This window comes from Exophiala oligosperma (assembly GCF_000835515.1).
Source record: "Exophiala oligosperma strain CBS 72588 unplaced genomic scaffold supercont1.1, whole genome shotgun sequence".
NCBI classification, from domain to species: Eukaryota; Fungi; Ascomycota; class Eurotiomycetes; order Chaetothyriales; family Herpotrichiellaceae; genus Exophiala; species Exophiala oligosperma.
The window spans coordinates 988,412-1,010,108 of NW_015622818.1; the positions used below are offsets into that span (position 1 = coordinate 988,412).

Consider the following 21,697-nt stretch of genomic DNA (forward strand, 5'->3'; position numbering starts at 1 on the left):
CTTCGAGGGCACATCGCTTTATCTCTTATTAAAAACTCTCCACAACCCTCATTTGGGTTCTGCCGTGAGTAGGAAACATGGCTTACTCTGTCTCGGGTCTTTTTTTGAGCCGGAGTGAAAAATAAAAAGGGCACTTAAATACTTCATCTTCGAATTGTTTCTCACATACACACACACTGCGCGAGAGTGCTGTTTTGTTTTCTTTTTCTGATATGATTGGGGGGGACATTTCCCGTGGATATATGATCGATATTGCTTGTACGGCGTAGGTGATTCACACGTTACGTACGGATACCCACGAGAAGAAGGGAAAGAAAGCGACAATATTCTACGCGTGCGCCATAAGACGGACAGAAACAAAAGAATGACCACCGGGGAGGTCGGCATCGGGACATCATTCGATCGTCCATACCTGCTAAATCCGAGCGTCCAAGGTTCATCACATCGTTACGAGTACGATTCGACTGGGGTACATGATCGTGACACGAAGATACACATGGGCTCGACGAACCCAAACACGAATATGAATACGAATACAACCACAAACACCACCGTGTCTCGACACGATCGTCAACATCTTCGTCCAGTGGTGACTCCATTACAACAACAAACGACAAAACACCATTCGGACGCCCACGGGATGAGGTCAGAAACCACGGGAATGATTCCTTTCGCGGGTCGTCTGGGAGGAAACCAGACATTCATCCTTGACCGGTCGGACCCGGCGAACGCAGAGGTCCTTCAGAGAGTCCCCGATGCCGCACCGAATTTGAACCTCCGTGAGATCTTCGAGTTACGTGGCTTCACCGAAGGAGGATTGTGGAAGGCCGCGATTGTGGAATGTTTCGGTACGTTCATCATGGTACAGGATCCTATCTTCCGCCGAACGAACGAGGGATCCCCCACCTGGGGACGATTGACTACGTACCCAGGTACGCAGGCAAAAGAAAGGCTGACGATGGGCGTGGTGTTACAGGAACCATGATTTTGGTGTTTGGATCGACGTATAATTCCCTCTCACCTTACATACCACCACCGACACCGTCGCCCACGTCGGGCGTCTTCGGCACCGTCGCGTTCCTGGGCCCGCTCGTGGCCGCGTGCATCAACGCCGTCCTCATCGCCATCCTGATCTACTGCTTCGGCGCCATCTCCGGTGCTCACTTGAACCCGCTCATCACCTTCGCCACCTTCTTCGCCCGGCTCGCCACCTTCCCACGTCTGGTCCTGTACGTCGCCGCGCAGACCCTGGGCGGGACGCTCGCGGGTCTCTTGCTGCGCGCCGCCGCGGGCACCCGGTCTTTCAAAGTCGGAGGCTGCTTCTTGTTCACGGACGAACCGACACGGATATCGTCGCAGTTCGTCATCGAGTTCATGGGCAGTCTGTTGCTGCTGGTCATGGCGTTCGGGGTCGGTCTGGACCCCAGGCAGAAGGAAATCTTCGGCCCGGCATTGGCCCCCATCCTGGTCGGACTCGCGGCCGGAGCGAGCGCTTTGTGTTTTGCATTTTCTGCCCCGGGCAGTGGCGGTGCCGCTCTGAACCCCGCGAGATGTTTCGGCGTGTTTGTGGGCAGTCACTTCCCCGTCTGGCATTGGATCAACTGGGTGGGACCGCTGGCCGCGAGTGTCCTGCATGGTGTTGTGTATTGGGTCGTGCCGCCGGGGAGTGTCGGTGCAGATCAAGACCGTGCCGTCAAGGTCGTGCCGGACAGGGACGAGAAGAGTGTCGAAGGGGTGAATCACGTGTAGGTGACCAAACGGAGGCAATTTGTTTTGTGTTGTAAAAAATCCAGAGGCGTCCCCCACGTCAAGCGCCCATCATGACTCTCCTTTTGGGTGCTTTTTTCTTTCCGCCGCCCTTGACAAACTGTATGGCTTTGTGTCTTCGTTCTTCGAGACCCGCGTCCTCGCCTCGGTGACCTTCGACCCAGCAACTGTTGCAGTACAGGTCACCGTCACAGCCGATGCAGCGCAGCGTAGCATCGTCGTTGCAAATGATGCACCACGTATCGATTTCCTCGTCCGTGAAACCTGTCCCCGCGCCCGATTTTGTCTTCGGAGTAGAAGTTTTGGTGCTCCGAATGGTGGTCGGTACTGAAGGCAGTGAAAGACTTGCAAAGCGACTTGCTAGATCTTCGTCCTGGTCCTCGTCGTGCTCGTCAGCGCTAGGTGCAGGTTCGGGATCCTTAGACGGGGTCGAAGGTAGATCGAGAGAAGGCAGCCCTTCTTGAACCCCATCTGTTCCATGAGCATCGTCCTTGTTGTTGGCTCTCGCCGAGTCCTTGTCATCGTCCTGTCTATCATCTTGCTCTTCTGGTTCTGGAGGTTCAAGTTTGACTTCGTCCAGGATTCTCGCGAGTAACTCATCCGCCTCTTGATCGAAGTTTGCTTTCGTTATCTTGCCACGTCTACCTGCGACCGAATCTTCTTCGTCAGACTGGGGTTCGGGCTGAAAGACGGAAATGTCGATAGCAGGTAGTCGAGCAGGATCTTGTCTCGTATCGTCTCCTTCCCTTGACTCTGCTTGTTGGCCTTCTTGAATATGATTATTGTCAAGCGCAGATTTTGCAGATTTCAGCAAATCCTCGACCTGTGTTTCCTCACTCTTCCCGACATCCCATTCGTCTGACGGCCCAAGATCCGCAAGGAGTTCCTCTACCGTCTTGTCATCTTCCGCCTTCTCTGCCGAGGTCGTGGCTGAATCGCCGCCCGTGGTGGCAGTATTGCCTCCGAGAGACTTCCATCGCGTCAACAATTCCGAGTGTAGGTCGCGCGCAGGAGCAGCATCGAAGGGTGGCGAAGGACCGGGCGGACGTGGTGACTGAGAGCTATCATCATCAGCATGGGGCGTAGTTTACCTCATGATACAAAAGTACGGGCCTACGTTGTTTGGTCAAAGGTCACGGTGGATTTCTTGAGAGCATTCAAGCGGGACAGCAGATCATTGTCCGCTTTGGAGGTGGTATCGTCAGGCATTAATGTCATCTATACATCAGGCTCATTATCATGTGATTGTTGGGCAAAGACATGTGGCACAAGAAATCACAAAGCCATCAAGAAGTCATTCGGTTATTTCGGAATTGCATGGCTGTGTGTTGTGATTCGACGTAGTTCACCACCACCTCCTCCCGTCGTTACGCGTCCGAGAGAACCTCAATATGGTTAGTTTCTGTTTGAAGTAATCCATCAAACATTTGCCAACAGTTCCATTGCATTCTGGAACGCGTGGAGGACCTTCCAGTCTGTAAGGTTTGTTAACATGATCCTCCTGGCTCAGACCGAACACCTACAATGAGCCTGCTTCTTGGCCAAGGAAGACTCGGCAGTCTCAGCAATCGCAATTCTCGTCCGTAATCTCTTGATAGCACGTTCTGCCTCGTATTCATTGCATACTTGCATGTACAACATGAATTGCTGTGGTACAATTAGTCGTGGAAGTCAGACATGTAAATTTCACTTGCCTGAAATCGGGCCTGGAACTCGTCCATGATGTCTTGCTCAGCAGCAATTTTTGGTTGAATCTCGTTCTGATAGCGTAATTCTAGCTCGTCCCAATCCAAAGACTCCAATTCAGCAGTCTTGTCTCTCTCTGACAGTGATTGTTTGAATTGTTCAAACGCTACTTGGAAGTCTTGTTGACATCGCTCGATTCGTTTGACGAGTTCTTCTCCCGAGCCATCCTCATTCGACTCTTGAGCTTCTCCTTGGCCGTAGTCAGCATCTTGTCCTGGAACTGCTTTCGCTTTCGATCCAGGCTCTTCATCGCGACGAACGCCGCCAGTGCCGACAGGTCGATTCGGATTGGTCCCGCCATCCCCAGTCTCTAGCTTGAATATGCTCTCGGCTTTATTGTGTTGTTTTGATGATTTGATAGCTGTCGGGCTCCGAATTGGTGATTGAACTGGTTCGTAGACTTCGTCGTTTGTTCTCTTTCTTGTCGTGACACTGGGAGTTTGAGCGTGTCGAGATCTGGTTGGCAAAGGAGATGAGTTGACGGCAGTAACTGCGTCCGTGTCTGTCTGCTCACCACCCAGGCGAGGTGAGGCAGATAGTGACTGATCCAGCGCATTGTTTGACATCTCCATCATTCCTTTTTTTTGTTCTTCTTGATATATATTTCTAATCAACGACAACAAGAAAGTTGGATGATTGCACACGACAATCCTCACATTAACACATCTTCGGCAATTCTACGGCACTCGGGCCATCCCGTGAGACTTTTCCCCTTTTGACTAGTGGATTGCTAGCGTTTCACGAACTCACGTGAGCAGGCTCTGTCGGCACCATTTCGTCATGTGGCCGAGAACGCCCAGACTCCGGCCAACCGTTTGGCTAAAGCGACGTTCTTCCAGGTATGTGATGCCTAGTCCCTTTGTTATCAGTGAGCCTCAGCATGACCACCGTGTCTACATGATCGTGCTTCCATGCACAATCCTCACGACATTCAAGACGAGAGTCTAACATCATGACAGCAGTTCCTATCCCGGCACCCCACCAGAATGGTCGCTGGACGCGACCATCGAGCCTACTACCGAACACGAAATCAAAGATCCCTTGAACCCCGATGCGGACATTGTCTGTGTTGAGACAGAAAAAGCAAAACCAAAAGAGATGGATTGTGGAATCTGTCAGACTCACCTCACTCAAGAGGTTGGTCCAAACTGCACTAGCTGTGCGCAAAGCACACTGTATGCAATTCGGCTCGAACTTGCACGAGTGTTGATAGAGAAAGAAGGCTTCGGCAAGAAGGTTGAGGCTATCATTGCTGATACAGATCCGGCTGAACCATACGACAATGAGCTGGCCATCCTCAGATCTGCCTATCATTCTCAAGTCGAGTCCTCTGAGGCTCAGATCCTCCACGAAGAACATACAGAACTGAGACGCCGCCTAGTCATCGCTCAGAAAGAATTAGAACTCAAAGAAGAGAAACGCGACGAGATGGAACGCATCCTCAAAGACCGCAGAGCCAATCTGGCAGCTGCAAGGGTCGCTCAAGCCAAACGTGAGGACATAGCTTTGGCAGAGTTCAGAGAGAAGGGTATGCAACTGAAGGCTGAGCATGACATGGTCCATAACAAAGTCGTCGATGCCAAAGCGGTTTTATGCCGAGAGTCTGCATTGTTATTGGGTCTACGACATGCCAAAAAGAAGACCAAAGACGGTGAGATCAAGGATTGCTACATGATTGGACAACTTCCTCTCCCCGATCTCAAGGACATCAACAGTGAGTTCTTTCCTGATCATGATCCGAGCCATACTGACAGACTCGCAAGATGTTCGCTGTGTTGACCTCACTGCGGCCCTTGACAACACTGCTCGCTTGGTCTTTCTCTGCGCCTACTATCTCGGTCTTCGATTGCCTGCCGAGATCACACTTCCTCATCGAGACTATCCCCTTTCCACCATCAATACGCCGCAAACATCTTACTTTGGACACCGCATTGCGTTTCCTGGCTCAGGCTCAAGCCTGTCTGCACCTAGTAGCCCCAGTGCATCTCGAGTCGATCTCAGCTCATTCTCTCGACCACGTCCACTATTCATCGGCTCCTTTGACGCCACGGAAGTTGTTTCACAATATGCAAAAAAGGAACCCCTTGCTTTCAACTTCTTCATAGAGGGCATTTCTCTTCTGGCATGGGACATTGCTTGGCTTTGTCGTACTCAAGGTTTCGTCCAAGGCACTGAATTGTGGGAAGATATCAGCGACATCGGTCGTAACCTACATCAGATGATCATTGCACAGCCAGAGTCACCAGCAACATTTCGAACCCTTACTCAGCGGGACTTGCAGATTCGTCAACGTCGCTCCCAGAGCACATCGTCGCCTTCTTCTGAAAGCAGAATGAGCGTCGGCCGTCTTGGTTCAGGCTCTCATACGTCAGCTCATACCTTCCTCGGTTCTGCCGCTGCTGCTAGAGACAATCCAGCTCGCAACTGGCGCCTCAACAAGTACACCATGATCAAAGATCCGCTGAAGAAGCATCTCCTTGGTGAAATGAATACGGCCGAGTGGGAGCTCTTGGACGAACAAGAGTGGGACGATGGAGGAGAGAAGATGGACGACGCGGTCGTCGTTAGAACCCGTGGAATGGATGGAAAGGAGTACGATCAATCGAGAAAGATTGGTGGTGGCGAGGGAAGGGGAACGAGTGGCTGGACCAAGGTCAAGAGCCGTTAGAGGCCGTACATGGCCGGCTCAATGTTTATGATGATGAGATTACGCATTGTTGGAGTTTGGGAGGTTGCCTCAGCTAAAGCCAGGCTGAATGAAGCCCTTTTTGGTGGCTTTGAATCTTAGATATCAAGATACCCCAATCCATACCTCATGACTTCAGTAATTTGGTCAGATGGTAGACGTCACCTACATTGTCTCTGATGCGCTGTAGAGGTCGTCGGTTACATAAGGTCCTGTTCGATGCCGGTGTAGGATACTGATCATACTGACTTTGTAGGCCTCGTAAGCCTGGTGCACCTCAGCGTCGATGCGCTGCATGGGGGTGACGCCTCCCTCACCGCCCAACGCCTTTTTTTTTGGCATTGAACACGCCACCTCTTTTATTATCAAGGCACTTCAGCCATAACGCGTCAGTGGAGGTGTCCAGCCAGGTGTGCACAGTCTTTTTCTCACGCCATCCACCATGTTTGCAACAGAGGATGAGGTGGCTATCACGGCATGGTGTCAGTGGCGACGAGGCTGGGAAAGGTAGCAAGATGTACGGAGTACTACTTGACATGAACCATACGATGCCACAGACCGAAGACGTGGTGGCTGGTGGGCTTTTTCTGAGGCTGGTATGCTGGGGATGGAGAGAGATCCGTGCTCATGGCATGGCTGACCAGGCTTTGTTCTGAGTTGTCCGAGCCTTGCGCCGCTGAGCCAATGACAGCGACGCCTGACATAAAGCCTCGTTGCCTCGACCACGTCCGCTTTGACCAATCTTTCTTTCTTACCGTGACTACGTACTCCTCACTTCTCTCTCACCTCACCTGAAATTCCTTTATCTTTCTGACATCGTGGCTGCGATTGTCTCTTGACATGGACCGTGAGCTACGCCCTTTCCACACACCCGCGTGCAGACCATCTAAGGTGGACATATGTCAGGGGTCAGCCCCGAAAGTCTCGACGCTTCTTTGTCGTCCCAAGTACTCGTTTTCAGCCAGATACTCGGATTTGATCACGATGTTTCAGGTTCACTGAGTCGCTTATTGGCGCTTTTGATGCCCAGTGCTCCGCGCCGCACCGCGTCACTGTTCGTAAAAAGATTCACTTGGGCTGCCAGCCACAACTGCAAACGGTGAACACAGACCTTTTGGTTTCTCCCATTCATCGTCAGAGGCGTACTTGAATAAGGTGACTCGTCCCAGACAAACGCAACAATGGGAACAATAAAAACCCAACGACAAAACCCATCCTCAACACTCTTTGGAACGGGTTCGTGTCGAGACCTTTTTCTCTTTCTCTTTTTTTACACACTCTTTACCATTTGGTGCTGGCTAACTGCGCGCCTTACTCGGGAGCACTACCTGCTTGCTCATTGCCATCACTGCTATTCTATGAAACATACTTGTTATCGAATTGCAACATACACATCCCTTGCAGTTGACTAATTGGAGAAGTTGTATACATAAAGCAAAGGACGAAAGGAAAAAATCGTCAACCCCAGCAACCCGAACCAACTCACACTCTAAAGATGATATACTCAAGGGTAGTATTGCCCGGCATCGCCCTTGCGGCAACCGCTGGCACAGCCTCTGCACAAGGGGCAGGCTGTACAGAAGAAAGTGGCAACTGGTATTGCAGTCAAATGGAAGCCATCTCGTACTCAAATTTCGGTACTGCTGGTCAGTATCAACAAGTCACGAACATGCAAGGAGGGCAATGCGATTTCCAGCCTGCCAGTTACGGAGGTGGAATGGCCCCTTTTAATGACGAGGTATGTATTGTATATGATGAGCACCGAACTCTCTTTCCCTCGGTTTCTTTGGCGCATAGACAATGGCTGACAAGACCCGAACAGGTATCGTGGCACTTCCGTGGCCCAATTCAACTCAAACAATTTGCATTCTACAGCCTCGGATCGAGTTCTTCAAAGACGAAGCGATCTCAAGACCAGCACCACCATCGGTCGCAGCACGTCGGAAGATACGCCGCCCATCGCCATTTCCACCAACTCAAGCAAGAAATCGCCGCCAATGTAGCTGCAAAGGCAAAGCGCGACGATGGAAGTAATTGGACATCTTGGAAGAAGCTCTGGACAGGAGGCTCACCGCAACCAGGCTCAGATACTGACCCGGTGGGTGGAAATGATGCAACACCATCAGGACCTAGTGATGGAGTTGGTCCAGGTTCAGACGATGGGCCTTCGACCCGCACTTGGACAGAGATCGTTTTCGACACGGTCTGGGTGACGGCGACCATCGATGGACAAGTCACATCCTGGCCCAACACTTACCCTGGCCCTGGTGCGACATCAGGATTTGCAACGAGCGTGATATCGTCTGCACAATCAAGCACCGATGCTGCCACCTCAGTCGTCCCAACCACACCAATCTCGACGACGACGTCGTTGCCGTCCTCCTCGGAAGCCACCAGTGATGGAGGTCACAGTTCTTCAAGTACATCACAGGAAACAACTTCAACTTCATCTCCCGCCTCATCTACGGAAGCTACTACCACTGCTACCGTCACCACGACCTCCGACAACTCACCATCGAGCTCCACGACGTCTACGACATCCACGACAACGACATCCCCCCCTATGATTCCCACGCCCTCCTCCTCATCCTATCCAACAACTCTCTCCCCATCCACCACGACCTCCTCGGAGGTGATTCCTACTTCCTCACCCACAGCCACTTCCTCCGAGGTCTTCCCTACCTCCTCGACGTCCTCTCTTCCATCTTCATCATCCTCTGCAGGAATCTCTAGCTCCTCGACCTCAATACCATCTTTTCCCTCCTCATCGTCCTCTGCAGAAGTCTCCAGCTCCTCGACTTCAGAATCGTCTTTTCCAACATCCTCAAGCACCACCACATCAAGCGCCTCAACCTCGAGTCCAACCAACGGTGGCGGCGGTGGGAGTGGCACTTGGACTCGCCAAGCATATTATGACGCCGAATCCGGCACTGCTTCAGGTCTCGTCTTCCTCAACCACTTTGGTGGAACAGGCAGCGGAGTATTCGACTACACTTGGGGCAACTCACTCTCGTACTCCAACGCCGACGCCACCTCGGGCTCCTCGGGCCCCGTCACCCTCGCCGACACCCTCGTGGGCGACAATCAGGAATTCGTCATCATGACGGACAACGAGTGCACCGCCGAAAATGAAGCGGGATGCGACTACTACCGGCCCGGGTCCGTGGCGTACCACGGCTTTGGGGGTGCGTCCAAGTTGTTCCTCGCCGAGTTCCAGATGCCCTTGTCAGGCAAGACGGGGTTCAACGCCGACATGCCCGCGGCGTGGATGCTCAACGCCCAGGTCCCACGCACGCAACAGTACGGCAGCTGCTCGTGCTGGCAGTCGGGATGCGGCGAGTTCGACATCCTCGAGGTGCTCAACTCGGGCAACACAAAGTGCAAGTCCACCTGGCACGGCGCGCACTCACTGGGTTCCAGTAATTGGTTCGCTCGGCCCACGGACAAGACGGTCAAGGTCGCGGTCATTTTGGATGGGACGGGCAGCACTGGCACGGCGAGCATTGTGATCTTGGACGACAGCGTGAGTTTCGGTGACAGTGTCGACCCTACGAGCGTGAGTGGGTGGATGAGTACGCTGTCGTCGAGTGAGAAACTTGAGACGGCATTACCTTCGAAGTGAGGTCAGGTCGCGGACAAACAATGATCATGACATGCATGGTTGGTACCACCAACCTTGATTGGAATTCCATGCGATGGGAAATGAAAAGGAAAAATCATGATGATGGATGACGAAAGATGATACCTCCTCACGCAAGTATGCGGCGCACTTGGATGATTTTTGTATGTGTGTTTTCGTCTTCCTAGACAGAAGGAGTCTTTCTCAGCGATACCCATGGGACTGGGGTGGAATCTTACAAGGTTGAAGGCGTTCATGGAGCATATGTCATAGTACTGGTTTATTATTGAGTATATAGCACAGTCAAAAGGAGTACTACCGGATCTTCAGAAGTTTCCTTGGTTCCTCGGGCTTGCAGGCATGCCATGCTCAGCATGTTGAGGCCTCTGATGTTGCTCCCGGGGAGATTGATCCCTTCCAGCTGACCAGGTATAAGTAGTGTCTCTTCGGTGTGGAACTTGTGCTATGCCGATGCTTTGGCCTTTTGAGCCTGCGCCTGAGCGTCTTTCAGGTTCCCCCTATCCTCCACCGTCCTGGCGATCGACAAAGCCTCATCCGTCCCTATGGTCTCGAACCCTCTTATCACACCTTCTCGGTCCCCCTTTCCCAGCTCCTGACTCATTTTGTACTTGCCCTCCAACCGGGTGATTTCGATTTCGATTCCGACAATGTTCCTTTTGAGGATGTCGACGTACCTTGTGGGAGCGTCATCCACGGTCCAAGGTTTTGTCGTGTACCCCATCACGTTTGTCTCGGCGTGGTTCGACAAGTCACTGATTTGTGTCTGGAGAAACGTCCCAGTGTCCGGGCCGTCATCACAATACACCTTGGCTTTCCCGTAGACCTGTACGGCAGAATAATTCCAAGTCGGGACCACCTTGCCAGTACTGGGTTTCGTCTCGACGTAGAATTTCGGTGTGACGTAGTGATGGACCGGACCCGTGAACACGATGGAGACGTCTTCGCCGAGAGTGCCACCGCCAGAAGATTGTTGTTGTACTGCTTCGATCAATGCCTTTGTGTGAGGATTGGCCTTGGCCATGTGTCCACGGAGTTTGCCCAATTCGGCCTCGCTCGATTCGTCCTGGACGTCGATCAACCACGGGATGTGCGTGCATTGGATGGTTGGAAAGTTGGCCGACGAGACGGCCGTGATGAATAAACCCAGAGGGTTTTGTTTGATGAAGTTGCGTAACGCGGGGACGTTGAACTCTGCGTGGGCCGCTCGCAGATACATGGCGGCTGCAATGTAATGATGGATGGATGGTAGAGGGAACGGGGAAGAAGACTTCAGATGGTTCTCGTATCGAGGAGGAGGAATTCTAATCTATGACCGTTGAACGTATGGAAAAAAATAAAGTAGACACAATAAAAAGGTCCTCAAGGCCTCCTGATGTGAATCATAAAGGTACATATAATTACTATCCAAAAAAGTAACCCCCGACGTTATATAGGTTGGTCGAATTGCCCGCCAACACCTTCCATAAACATTCTAGTGTGTTGATTTCCCGGACATGGCCGTTGGAGTTGAGACGCGATGGGTTGTTTGTCGGAACCAGACATCTGTTTCCGCCAATTACTTGGTAATTCATCAGTGATACTATCGAATGCAGTTCAACGTATGCAGATATGTAACGCGAGTCACCACGCACGACCTCGGAGAAGAAGGCTGCTGCTTGCTATACTTGAAGGTGAGATTTGTAGCAGCCAAGTAGCGGGGCGCACTTTACTCGCATCTTCCTGGACTTTCGTTGAGTGAATGCGAAACCATGGCTACGTCCGTCGGGCGTTCAGAACGGCGACTTTTGTGAACTGTAAGTCAGGCAGTTCTGCTGGGTAGGTCAGAAAGACGAGGCAAGTAGCGATTTGATAGTTGACCTGGACCGATTCTAGCTGAGGTCTGATCCTGACTGGGAGAGAGGGCGGAATTACGCAAAGAGGTGAAGTCTAGACGCTAAACTCGAGCAGGTAATTTCAATGCTGCGTTATTCTAGGACTTTAAGCCTTACAGTATATGACTCTTTCCCGCCCCATGCCAACCCCGACCTACCTAACTCATCTGGGGGGCCCCGACTCCGAACTAGACTTGCCCTGGCCTACGTAGCACCGAATACCCTATTGAGTTCAGGCGTCAATTACGGGCTACTAGAAGCATTGCATGTTTTAGAATCGCGTATCAATTCGAATGAAGTATTTACTAGCTACCCATCCCTTTCAAAGCACTTTGTCATCAAGACCGTTGTGGAAGCTCCTCCAGGATAGTACGAGCAGCCAGCTTTCCTAGATTATTCGAAGCCAGAGGCGAATCACCCGTAAGCACATACCGGTCGCGGTGCGTTTCACCCGTGATTTCCTTGTTGATGGGTATGATGCCGAGTTTGCGAAGCTCATCGCCAACGAGCCAAGGCATCTTTCCAGGAATGTATCCTATATCGATATTGGCGCCAGTATCGAGTGTATCGGGAAAGACGTTGATTTTGTAACCGGAGTAGATGAAATCACTCCCTTCAGGTTTGCCCACGTTGGCTGCCAACATTGAAGCAGGTCCGTGGCAGAGTGAGATAAAGTAGCGCTGATTCGCGTCTGCCCATCTGAGGATTTTGCCCACCGTTGGCGAGAATGGGACATCGTTCATGACGCCGTGTCCGCCGGGAATGAACACACCGATGTACGGTGTGTCTTTGTTGAAACCGTCGCCCCAAACTTTCTCCAGATTAAGTGGTTGACGGAGCTTATCCTTGTACTTTTCAAAGATGTTCTTGACAGCCTCATCCTCCTTCGGGAACGCCCACATCTCGAATTTGACTGGATCGCCAGAGACTGTAGCGATGTCGACCTCAAAGCCAGCAGCGTCGAGGTGAAGTACGGGAAGGAGCATCTCGACTGGATGATTGCCCGTCGAGAAAAATTCACCACCAGACATTTTCAAGTAGCGCTCTTGTGTTGCAATCAAAAGGATCCGCCATTTACCACCTTTGTACGCATTGGGATAATCTGCACCGTCGAAATCGGTCTTTGGGGGGACGTATTGCGTCAAAGAGAATGGTGATGGGAACCAGGCGTCGTGTTCGGCCTGGTCGGGGACCGGTTTACGTTCTGATGAGTTGGAAGCCATGACAGGTGAGAACGAAGTCGGAGAAGCAGAATGTGTTGTCCAAACACTATGTCACGATCCATGCTGGTTGTTTTATACCTTTGCACTGCCCTCTGGAACATCAGCCGTAGTTGACATCAGAATTGAAGCTTGTCCGTTGGCACGAAACTCTCGTAAGCGACGCGTTGAAGGGAGAGAACGGGTTCTCCATGCTCGGACATCGTGCAACTTTGATTGGCGGAGTCTCCGTGATTATAGTATGATCGATCTTCTCAACTACGCCCGTACAACTGGGTTGAGCAACTCAAAAATACACTTCCGGACATACTTCCAATCAAAACTGCTTGCAATCCGAACGAAACCTTGCAGGCGTTGTTGATGTCATTGTCCCGACCCCGCAGAGAAAGAGCTTTTTGATCGAGGAGAAATGCCGTTGTCAAGTCGAGGCCAAAGTCTGACTCGGTCGCGACGAGGCCAAGGAACAAATTGGGATACGACAGAGATCTGTCAAAAACGTTCGTCTTTCCGGCCGAAGAGAGATATCTGATTTTGTAATCCTAATCTATTGGAAATTCGGCATCCAGTTCTCGTTCGAAAGATCGTCCCACAACCATAGCTGCCCAACGTCATCAAGGGGACCACCAGCATTTGATGAAAAGCCCAAATCTCCAAAGTTGAATTCCAGAATATTGGTTGCAGTATTAGGAGTATTATTGTTGTCCTCACCCATCATTGCCAAGTCTTGAACAGGCCCAGGGTTATTCCTTTTGGGTTGATCTAGTGGCACTCCTCAGTAGGATTCGACGACGACAACAAACCGAAAAAAGATTCAAGTGTGTGGCAGCCTAGGTTGAAACTTACAGTGCAATGAATGTCTGTTGCTGAACCTGATATCTTCACCTGACCCTTGGGCGAGTTGAGGGTCTACACGGAATTCTAATGCTTTCAAGAGCGTCAAGCTCTGAGTAGCTAGTCGATAGTTCTGACTCGGGAATTGTTCGAACAAATTAATGATATTCTTCAGCGATTCCAGCTGGGTAGACGACTCTGGGTCGTTTGGTTGCGATGCGATCATCAGGGATAAGATGACCCCAGCTGTGAATGAGCAGATCGCAACATGCATCGCAGCATGAGAAGACTGGCAAATCAGTCTAGCAGCGGCAAAAGTTGAGATGCTGGCGGTACGAATGGCGGCCTCGGAGAGATCTTTGATCGCTTCGGCTTGATGTCGATCAACAGGGTATTCCCACCTGTTTCTTGGGAACGCTGCCTGTCTGAACAGTACCATTTGAAGGTTATCGTAAGCCAATTGGAGAGCGACGGCTTGCATTTGCACTTGGGTTGGCCGACGATTGAACTCTGGACTATCGGTGCTACATTTGAGCCATTCTGGTACGCTTGCATGCCACTCTTTCAGCTCTCGACGAACGTGAAGGAGACTTCGAAGTTGGTTCGTCTGCTTTTTACGACCGAGGAATGGGCCCATAATCCTGTATAGGCGACCTTTGAGTTTGTGATATGTCAAATTGATTGATGACACCGGGTCATCTGGTTGTGATTTGTCCTTGTCGTTGATTTCTGGTACATCACAATCCGAGTCATCGACACCGCATGGTAACCCAAATGCGACAGCAGCATACCTTTGCGTTTGAGGAAATCAGCATACTGACAACATCTTAGATATAAGGGAAGCATCGCTGGGTGTTCAACAGACTTGTCACTGATTTCCAGAGCCCACCAAACTAAGCAGGATTCTCCCGTGCTACTACTAGTACGTGGTTGTCGATGAAGACCGATCGCTTGGGCACATCGGACGCCACTTCCAAAGATAGCAAAGCCGAGATATGGTGAGCCATTGAACAAGTGAAAGCTTCCTAACAGGATGGCGATCTGAACGGTTTCCAAAGTTGGGCTAGCTGTTATTCTTGAATATGCAACATCGACCACTTTCATCATCTCCGCGAGCAAGGATGTGGGAATCGGCATGCTGGAGGACGTCGCAGGATTGGCCCAGATGTAATGTGCTCCAAGCCCCCAAATCAAGGACATCAAGAAGACAAAATTGCGGTCATCCATGTTGATGTATTCGTTTGCTAGTGCTCGGCTTGACCGTGCTCGGAATTTGGCTTGATCCAATACCTGTGATTCGATGTCAGCTATCACCGTAAGCTTGCGTATAGGTCAGTTCATCCACTGCTCATCTGGGCGATCGGTATTACCCACAGATGAGCAGTGTGACCGTCAGGACAGACTTGCCATCATGAACCAATTGACTGAGTTGAAATAACTATCCGACAACACATCCAGTACTTCAACTGCTGGAAGTTCATACGGCAGTTCGTCACGCCAACGGAAGGCGGTAGATTGATCAATTCGAAAGGCTAGACTGCCCGGGATGGCATCGACACTTCCATATGGGTGCATTACTTGGTCGTGGTCAAGCAGCTACCTCTCGTCATCAAAAGGGGCCTAGGCCTGTGGTGGCAGGGAAATCTCACCTGTTTGCCAAGATCCACGATACTGCTCTCCTGCAGCATCACCGGCGTGTCAACAGTCGCAGGTGCGATGAGTGGCTGTCGATTCCGAGAGAGGCGTAAACCAGGAGCCACACATTGGGATCCAGATTGAAGGCATGGTCGACAAGGTTTGTTCGGGGTACACTGCGTTGGTCAGGTCTGGATTATGCCTAACACGGCATCAATCAGGTTGTCTGGTCTTGCCTTTATTTTTTGAGCCCTGCATCGTTCGCAGGCAGTGCGTCGCATACTATGCGGATGTGTCTCTGTCAAGATGTGTGCGAGGAAAATTCCACAAATGAAGTCGTCCAACAAGCACAGTATCTGATCATCCTAAGGACAGAAGCACGATTTTGAAGGTTGATAGTTCGTAGACGTTGGTATTGCAGGGAGCGAGTATGTGTAAGGGTATGCTCTGATACTTGCTAGCGCGATAAAGATGGAGGGGCAGGAATTTAGTTAAAGGTCTCGCTTAGAGCGGCGTCAACCCCGCCTAGCCTTTGGTACCTGCAGTACATTGATTAGGGGGTTACTTCTATCTCTCCAAGGGCACTTTATGAACTACAAGATGCCCCAACCTCAAGAATCTCCTAGCTACCTTGATACCCGGTATTTTGGGCCTCACTAGGCACAGAGTCAACACAGCAGACGGATGGATATCCCTGAAGGCACCAGTGCACTTCAAGATACTGGTGGTAGGAGTCAAAAACGGAGACGGGCAGAAATCACCGTTGGCCCAACGCGACGGAGTACCAATGCTTGTAATTGATCCTGATGGTCTTGTTCGTGACCGGCATAGACTGATACTCAGCCCTCAGGTCACCGTTGCAAAAGTAAGAAGCTGAAATGCCACTTCATAGGCCAAATTCAGGAGTGAGTTATATCGAGGCTTTGTTTACACACTCTTTGACAGAATCAGCAAATGTGCGGCGTGCGGCAGGGCAAATTCAGGTATCTCTCTCCCTCAGACTGCACAGGTGAGCGTCTCTAACAACGTCGACCGCAGATTGTGTCTTCGATGTGCCTTCAGACGGCCTTCCTAGAGGCTCAGAGTAGGTGTCCTCAATCACCTGGGTCTCAGAATTCTCCTAAACAACCGCAGATATGTTGCAACCCTTGAAGCTCGCATCGCTTCACTTGAATCCGAGCTCCGCAGCGCCACAACTGTAACACCTCTTCGGGATCGCCTGGTAGACAATGAGGGAATTAGGCAATCCAATGACCATTGTACTGTCTCACTGCTCGTCGATAAACTACCTGCTAATCCTCCAGCAGTTTCTACGTCTCCGGGACGAAGGACAAGGGCTGTTGCAAAGTCCCAAAGGGGTAGTCACTCGGCAAATGGCACCTTCTCCTTCACAGAGGTATCTACTCATCTCAACAAGGATCTCGACTATGTTTCCCGCTGCTAACATCTCTTTAGCTTGTTGAGAGGCATGTCACAAGAGACCTTCTGATCTACTGAACCTGACTGTCTCATAGCAGCTTGCAGAAGTCGCCTGAGTCGACCTCCGAAATCACGAGCTTCAACATGCTCCAAGGAGGAACCTCAACATCTGAGATGCAGGCGACTACCTTACCTGAGCTTCCATCAAGAGAGGTTGGCCATCTTCTGCTCGAGACTGTCTACCTTTACATTCAGGCACGCTATTGTATCGTTGATTGGGTCCAATTGCGGGAGTGGCATCAACGTAGAGATACCATCTGCTATTCGACAAAAGATGACGATCTTGACACTCAAACTGGTAGGGCTCTTGTATCAACATGTGACATAATATCGAAGACACAGGAAGCCCGCTCATTCGTTTCCAGGAGCATACTTTATTTGGATCATCTATGCCATCGGGGCTGGGTTTGTTTCCAACCCGGAGTATCCGCCCAGGGTATGTTTTCTAAAGATGTGGACTCTGATAGACATTCATTTGAAATGTTCAGGCCTACTTCGCGCGTGCACTCAAATATTTGCACCCAATCTTGACACTTCAAAACTCAACTACTGTGCAAGCGCTGCTTTGCCTGTGCCAATATCACTTCCGAACAACCGTAAGTCAACCCAGTGAATGATCCTTAACGCATACTCGTCAACTCCCAGGGAGGACCATCAGTCTGGTATCAACGCCTTCCCTGTAATCAGACCTGTATCACTTACCGGATTCAAGGCATCTTTCCGGCATCATCATGCGCCTTTGCATCGAGCTTGGCTATCACCGGACAACATCTTCAAAGACCAACGTCATGGACCCCCTCGCAATTGAACTACAGAAGAGATTTTTCTGGTGTGCTTATTGCTTTGATCGGTAGTGATGTCTAGCATATTCTTATGGCATACTTGTTGACATTTGGAAGCCTTGTAGCGAGCTTGGCCCGACGCCCTTTCGGAATCCACGATTTGGATATTGATGCCGAGGCAAGATGTGATGCTATCGCCGACCTTGAATCAGCTAACTGTCTGAGTAGACCCCGGTGAACGTTGACATTGACTGCACAGATTCGGACAAAATCAAAGATCTTCAGTTCCGCCAGAGAGCTGGCGAAGATGGTAGTCAGATAGGTGGACTGACATCGGTGTGTTTGGCGAATTGTTCAGTGAGCTCTCTGGGTCTCACATTTTGTCAGATCAGCTCTGCATTGCATCATCTCGAATTTTATCGCTTGAAATCAAGAATTATGTATGATTATCATCACTGGGCGGTAGTATCACCAGAGTTGCTGACAAGCTCAACATTAGGACAAGACTTTTTGGGCCACATGCGCTCCCACCGACTTACGAAGATGTGCAGAGACTACTTTCTGAGCTAGATAACTGGAGAGCAACAGCACCTCAGAACATTCCTAAGAACCTTCCCCGACAGAGCGACACAAGGAAGCAGGGCTTCTACCTTCAAGCGGTTCTTCTAACGATGCGTCCGGTCTTGCTTCAACAGAGTGTTGACGAACACTTGCTGCTTCTGTGTGCTGAAAAAGCTGCTGATGCTTGCGAGGTACTTTTCATGCGTAGTTCGTCGACATTGTACTCAACTAATGTTGCTTAGATTGGGAGACTGCTCAGCATAAGTCCTGAGACTCACCCATCCCTCACAGACTTATACCAGAATTTCTATTGTGGTATCACTCTATTGCAGTGCCTGGCTTTACAATCGACGATTTTACCGGCGAGACGGATTGCACGAGCCATAGTTGCTTGCTCCAGCACTCTTTCGGTGTGCACGCGACAATTTCCCGTTGGAGCTCCATTTCTCGAAATCTTCGAGAAGCTCTCTGACAGGTTCCTCGGGCCTCATGATGAATTAACTAGTCACGAACCAAGCTCAATGCTTCACTTACGGACTTTGCTAGAGGAGATCATGTCGAACGATCCATCTCAGGTATCCAGGTATGTACTATTCCACTCCTATCTTTACAACGCGCTTAGTCAGAACCTAGGATATTGAACTCATTGTCTCCTGACGCACAAACTCTATACGAAACAATACCCGTCGAAGGCATTTCGACAGAGTCACATTTCCCGATGACAGGGGAATTTTTCTCCGCAATGGGAATCAGCGATGTTGCAATGCCATTTGACATGCCATTTGACATGTTATCAATGAATGGTTCTCAGCCAGACATGACTGATCTCTGGGGAGTCTCATAATCATCTTAGCGAATCGGTATCTTTCATGGTATATTATTCTGGTTCAGCTACTCTGGATAACATTCAAAGCTGACTCTGAAGAGCTGGGCCATTTGGTTGCGGAAACTTGAAGTCACGGGCTTGTAACGAATCATTAGCTTTGTCATATTCTTCGCGAACGGTGCAACTCACGCTCTGCCATCTGGATCTTAGACATCTCTCTTGGTCCATACTCTCCCTGCTCCAGCCCATTGCATATTTTACCTTCCTCGACGGCCCTCCACTTCCAAAGGTTGGTGAATTGATCTGGAATCCGTTCCAGCTGGTTCTTAACGTGCTAATGGCGAATAATGTCAGTCCCTGCGATATTGACAGGCGAAAAGAAGTCCTTACCTTCCCGAGGATTGGCAAGAATTTGAAGCCATGTCCACTGCCAACTGAAGTCAGCAGCCCGCTTTATTATAACCTGCCACAAAGGAACTACTTACGAGCCTCCCGAACAAATGAACAGGGTATCTGAATATCCGGGCACATAGTCAATGACAAACTACCGTCGAGCAAGCCATCAGTTCCTCGCTCAAACGTCCACACCAACAGCTGAAACTCACATCATTGTCAATGCTATCGGTGTACCAGCAAAGCTATACTCAACGAATTAGCACAGGACAAACATGCCGCACGAAGGCGCTGAGACACGTACCCTGAAATCTGTGAAGCCGAATTCAGCCAATTCGGGAAAGGCTTTTCCGATTACTTCCTTCACCAGCTGGAGACCATATAGGGGTACGGTCTTAATGGGATCATGTGTATATTTTGTCTTCGGGGTGGAGACACGGCTAGTACAGACAGTCAAAACCTGCTCGTCAATGCCTGGCTCAATGAGAAGCTCACAGATTGGGAGCGGTTGGATGGTCTTGGAAATTGGTGAACTATAGCACCATCAGTCAGGGTTCCCATCTCAATAAGCACAACGGCTTGCATACCTTGCGGCCGCGGAAGCCAAACTTTAATCGACCTTCTTTCGTGATAGGAAACTGCACATCAACCAGCGTCAGCCATATATACCGAAGCCATGACGAAGCACCAGCTTCTGGCTGAGATGTCTCCAAGGACCCCTACGCCAGTAATCTTGCTCGCATCAGAAAGCCGAAATACTCACTCCTCCACCTTGGTAATATCTATGCGGTTATTAGTCCGACGGGAATCAGAAGAAAGGAGTGCGTGCGGCAAGGACATACTCATCACCTTCGCCTCTCCTATACGACCATGCCGGGAAATGCTTGGAATCGAACTTGTCCCATATGTCCTTCCGTTCTTTGGGTACATCGATGAACATGAGCGTACCAGCTGTCGTTTCGACAGTACGAGCGGCCTCGGGAATGACCGATGCAGTCCAACCCCCACCTGAAGGTTGTGTCAGCGGCTGAACTTGTAAGGTCACAAAAGAAAATCGACCTACATGCGACGATGACGATGTCTCCGTGATGACTCTTGCCATCATATGTTTGTATGCCGGTCACTTGTTTTCCGTTGCCCTCATTGGCAACGATCAGAGTCTTGAGCTGACCTTGCGGAGATCCGAGGACGAAACGGACGCCGGCTTTCTCGCAGAGAAAACGTGCGTAGATACAGGCCTTGCATTTGTCAGTCTTTCGTTCGAGGATTGTCACGAAGGTCAGTCAGGCTACCTTATCTGCAAGAGTAACTCCGCCTTGGATGTCCAGAAAGCCGTTGGTGTTGTTGTTATTGATTCCGTCAATGGCATGAAAGGTCTCGACCCACTTAGGATCAATTTGTCGCAGACGCTCTTCATCGTCCTTGTCGCCCTATACGATATTGTGTCAGGCAGTTGAATTGGATTCGGGGACGCAGGGCGACCAATTGTCGTGGTGACCCACCTTGACAAACTGGAGCTTTCGACATTCCGGTTCCAGCTTTTCCATGACAGACAAAGAGTCCTTGTAAAACTGTCGCAGCTCTGGCCCCTCGGCCAAAAAAAAGTTCCCGCAGAGATCCAGAACTTTATCGTCTGGCGCAAGGCCGAGCGGAAGGTCTGATGCGGGACTCTCGCTAATCTCCTGGTTCCAGGACAGCCATAGCTTTCGAGCTTCAATCGCGAGGTTCTGATACCTAGGTCCAAGGTGTCAGCTACATCCAGGGTTGCAGTCCAAAGACGGAAAGGCCCTCACTCCTTTTCCGTCCCGTACGCTGTTCGGAAGATCTTGTTGATGTCCGCCGAGGCTCCGTCACATCCATCAGACGGATTGTAATGCTTCGTGTCTAGTGGGCATCTGTCAAAGACAGTTATGTCCTTGTACCCTGCTCGAGACAACCACAAGGCTGTACTCAGGCCGAAGACGCCGGCCCCGACAATGATGATCTTGGAGTCGTGAGATTCCATCTTGTGCAATCAAGTTGAGGAGTTTATCAATAATTGCTTTTGAATGTCGCGAGAAATATGTTGGAACCTCTTATACCAAAGGAATGAGATCGATGGGTACATACTTCAATGGCACTGTACGGTCTTTGATTGGCTTCGTCTACAAATATTGACTCTCACTACATTCAAGAATGCTCGGAATTCCCGAGATACAACGACAAGGTCTCCATGCTAGTTCTTGGCCTTCGCAGTGGTATTTCCGGTGGTATGCGTCGT

The 21,697-nt window shown here is 50.5% G+C and overlaps 9 protein-coding genes across 10 annotated transcripts; 4 read left to right on the forward strand and 5 right to left on the reverse strand.

The window, feature by feature from the left end:
• Nucleotides 1-79: 79 nt before the first annotated feature.
• On the forward strand, nt 80-1,789 carry PV06_00344 (uncharacterized protein). Its single transcript, XM_016400837.1, has 2 exons — nt 80-848; nt 977-1,789. Exons 1-2 carry the CDS (start codon nt 365-367, stop codon nt 1,747-1,749), a joined length of 1,257 nt encoding a protein of 418 aa, XP_016267890.1. The 5' UTR covers nt 80-364; the 3' UTR covers nt 1,750-1,789.
• Nucleotides 1,790-1,807: 18 nt separating this feature from the next.
• PV06_00345 (uncharacterized protein) lies at nt 1,808-2,985 on the reverse strand (the record flags this gene model as incomplete). The annotated part of the gene is made up of 2 exons (XM_016400838.1): nt 1,808-2,828; nt 2,885-2,985. The coding sequence occupies 2 exons, from the start codon at nt 2,983-2,985 to the stop codon at nt 1,808-1,810; spliced, it is 1,122 nt and encodes a 373-aa protein (XP_016267891.1).
• Nucleotides 2,986-3,425: 440 nt separating this feature from the next.
• Nucleotides 3,426-4,085, reverse strand: PV06_00346 (uncharacterized protein; the record flags this gene model as incomplete). Its single annotated transcript, XM_016400839.1, has 1 exon — nt 3,426-4,085. The coding sequence occupies one exon, from the start codon at nt 4,083-4,085 to the stop codon at nt 3,426-3,428; it is 660 nt and encodes a 219-aa protein (XP_016267892.1).
• Nucleotides 4,086-4,376: 291 nt separating this feature from the next.
• PV06_00347 (uncharacterized protein) lies at nt 4,377-6,341 on the forward strand. Its single transcript, XM_016400840.1, has 2 exons — nt 4,377-5,227; nt 5,277-6,341. Exons 1-2 carry the CDS (start codon nt 4,612-4,614, stop codon nt 6,179-6,181), a joined length of 1,521 nt encoding a protein of 506 aa, XP_016267893.1. The 5' UTR covers nt 4,377-4,611; the 3' UTR covers nt 6,182-6,341.
• Nucleotides 6,342-7,168: 827 nt separating this feature from the next.
• PV06_00348 (uncharacterized protein) lies at nt 7,169-10,150 on the forward strand. The gene is made up of 2 exons (XM_016400841.1): nt 7,169-7,937; nt 8,022-10,150. Exons 1-2 carry the CDS (start codon nt 7,695-7,697, stop codon nt 9,819-9,821), a joined length of 2,043 nt encoding a protein of 680 aa, XP_016267894.1. The 5' UTR covers nt 7,169-7,694; the 3' UTR covers nt 9,822-10,150.
• A 131-nt stretch (nt 10,151-10,281) lies between these two features.
• PV06_00349 (uncharacterized protein) lies at nt 10,282-11,055 on the reverse strand (the record flags this gene model as incomplete). The annotated part of the gene is made up of 1 exon (XM_016400842.1): nt 10,282-11,055. The coding sequence occupies one exon, from the start codon at nt 11,053-11,055 to the stop codon at nt 10,282-10,284; it is 774 nt and encodes a 257-aa protein (XP_016267895.1).
• A 2,419-nt stretch (nt 11,056-13,474) lies between these two features.
• PV06_00350 (uncharacterized protein) lies at nt 13,475-14,988 on the reverse strand (the record flags this gene model as incomplete). The annotated part of the gene is made up of 3 exons (XM_016400843.1): nt 13,475-13,689; nt 13,774-14,552; nt 14,627-14,988. 3 exons carry the CDS (start codon nt 14,986-14,988, stop codon nt 13,475-13,477), a joined length of 1,356 nt encoding a protein of 451 aa, XP_016267896.1.
• Nucleotides 14,989-16,922: 1,934 nt separating this feature from the next.
• On the forward strand, nt 16,923-19,435 carry PV06_00351 (the record flags this gene model as incomplete). Of its 2 annotated transcripts, XM_016400845.1 has the most annotated exons (10): nt 16,923-17,173; nt 17,241-17,311; nt 17,364-17,471; nt 17,886-17,993; nt 18,045-18,097; nt 18,157-18,409; nt 18,461-18,801; nt 18,852-19,090; nt 19,146-19,333; nt 19,399-19,435. In XM_016400845.1, 8 exons carry the CDS (start codon nt 16,960-16,962, stop codon nt 19,060-19,062), a joined length of 1,359 nt encoding a protein of 452 aa, XP_016267898.1. In that variant the 3' UTR covers nt 19,063-19,090; nt 19,146-19,333; nt 19,399-19,435. The 2 variants fall into 2 exon arrangements, with proteins under 2 accessions (XP_016267898.1, XP_016267897.1); XM_016400844.1 differs by having other exon boundaries at nt 16,960-17,173; nt 18,852-19,333.
• Nucleotides 19,126-21,442, reverse strand: PV06_00352 (uncharacterized protein; the record flags this gene model as incomplete). Its single annotated transcript, XM_016400846.1, has 14 exons — nt 19,126-19,181; nt 19,234-19,378; nt 19,435-19,471; nt 19,530-19,588; nt 19,650-19,682; nt 19,742-19,877; nt 19,933-19,970; nt 20,025-20,075; nt 20,201-20,219; nt 20,280-20,445; nt 20,501-20,675; nt 20,730-20,867; nt 20,940-21,171; nt 21,231-21,442. 14 exons carry the CDS (start codon nt 21,440-21,442, stop codon nt 19,126-19,128), a joined length of 1,497 nt encoding a protein of 498 aa, XP_016267899.1.
• Between the last annotated feature and the right edge of the window lie 255 nt (nt 21,443-21,697).

Bases quoted from the DNA above. Each gene is read 5' to 3' on its own strand.
- PV06_00344 (XM_016400837.1), top strand. From the start codon at position 365: ATGACCACCGGGGAGGTCGGCATCGGGACATCATTCGATCGTCCATAC. The intron at 849-976 runs GTACGTTCATCA...GTGGTGTTACAG, and splicing joins CGCGATTGTGGAATGTTTCG to GAACCATGATTTTGGTGTTT.
- PV06_00347 (XM_016400840.1), top strand. From the start codon at position 4,612: ATGGATTGTGGAATCTGTCAGACTCACCTCACTCAAGAGGTTGGTCCA. The intron at 5,228-5,276 runs GTGAGTTCTTTC...CAGACTCGCAAG, and splicing joins CGATCTCAAGGACATCAACA to ATGTTCGCTGTGTTGACCTC.
- PV06_00348 (XM_016400841.1), top strand. From the start codon at position 7,695: ATGATATACTCAAGGGTAGTATTGCCCGGCATCGCCCTTGCGGCAACC. The intron at 7,938-8,021 runs GTATGTATTGTA...AGACCCGAACAG, and splicing joins TGGCCCCTTTTAATGACGAG to GTATCGTGGCACTTCCGTGG.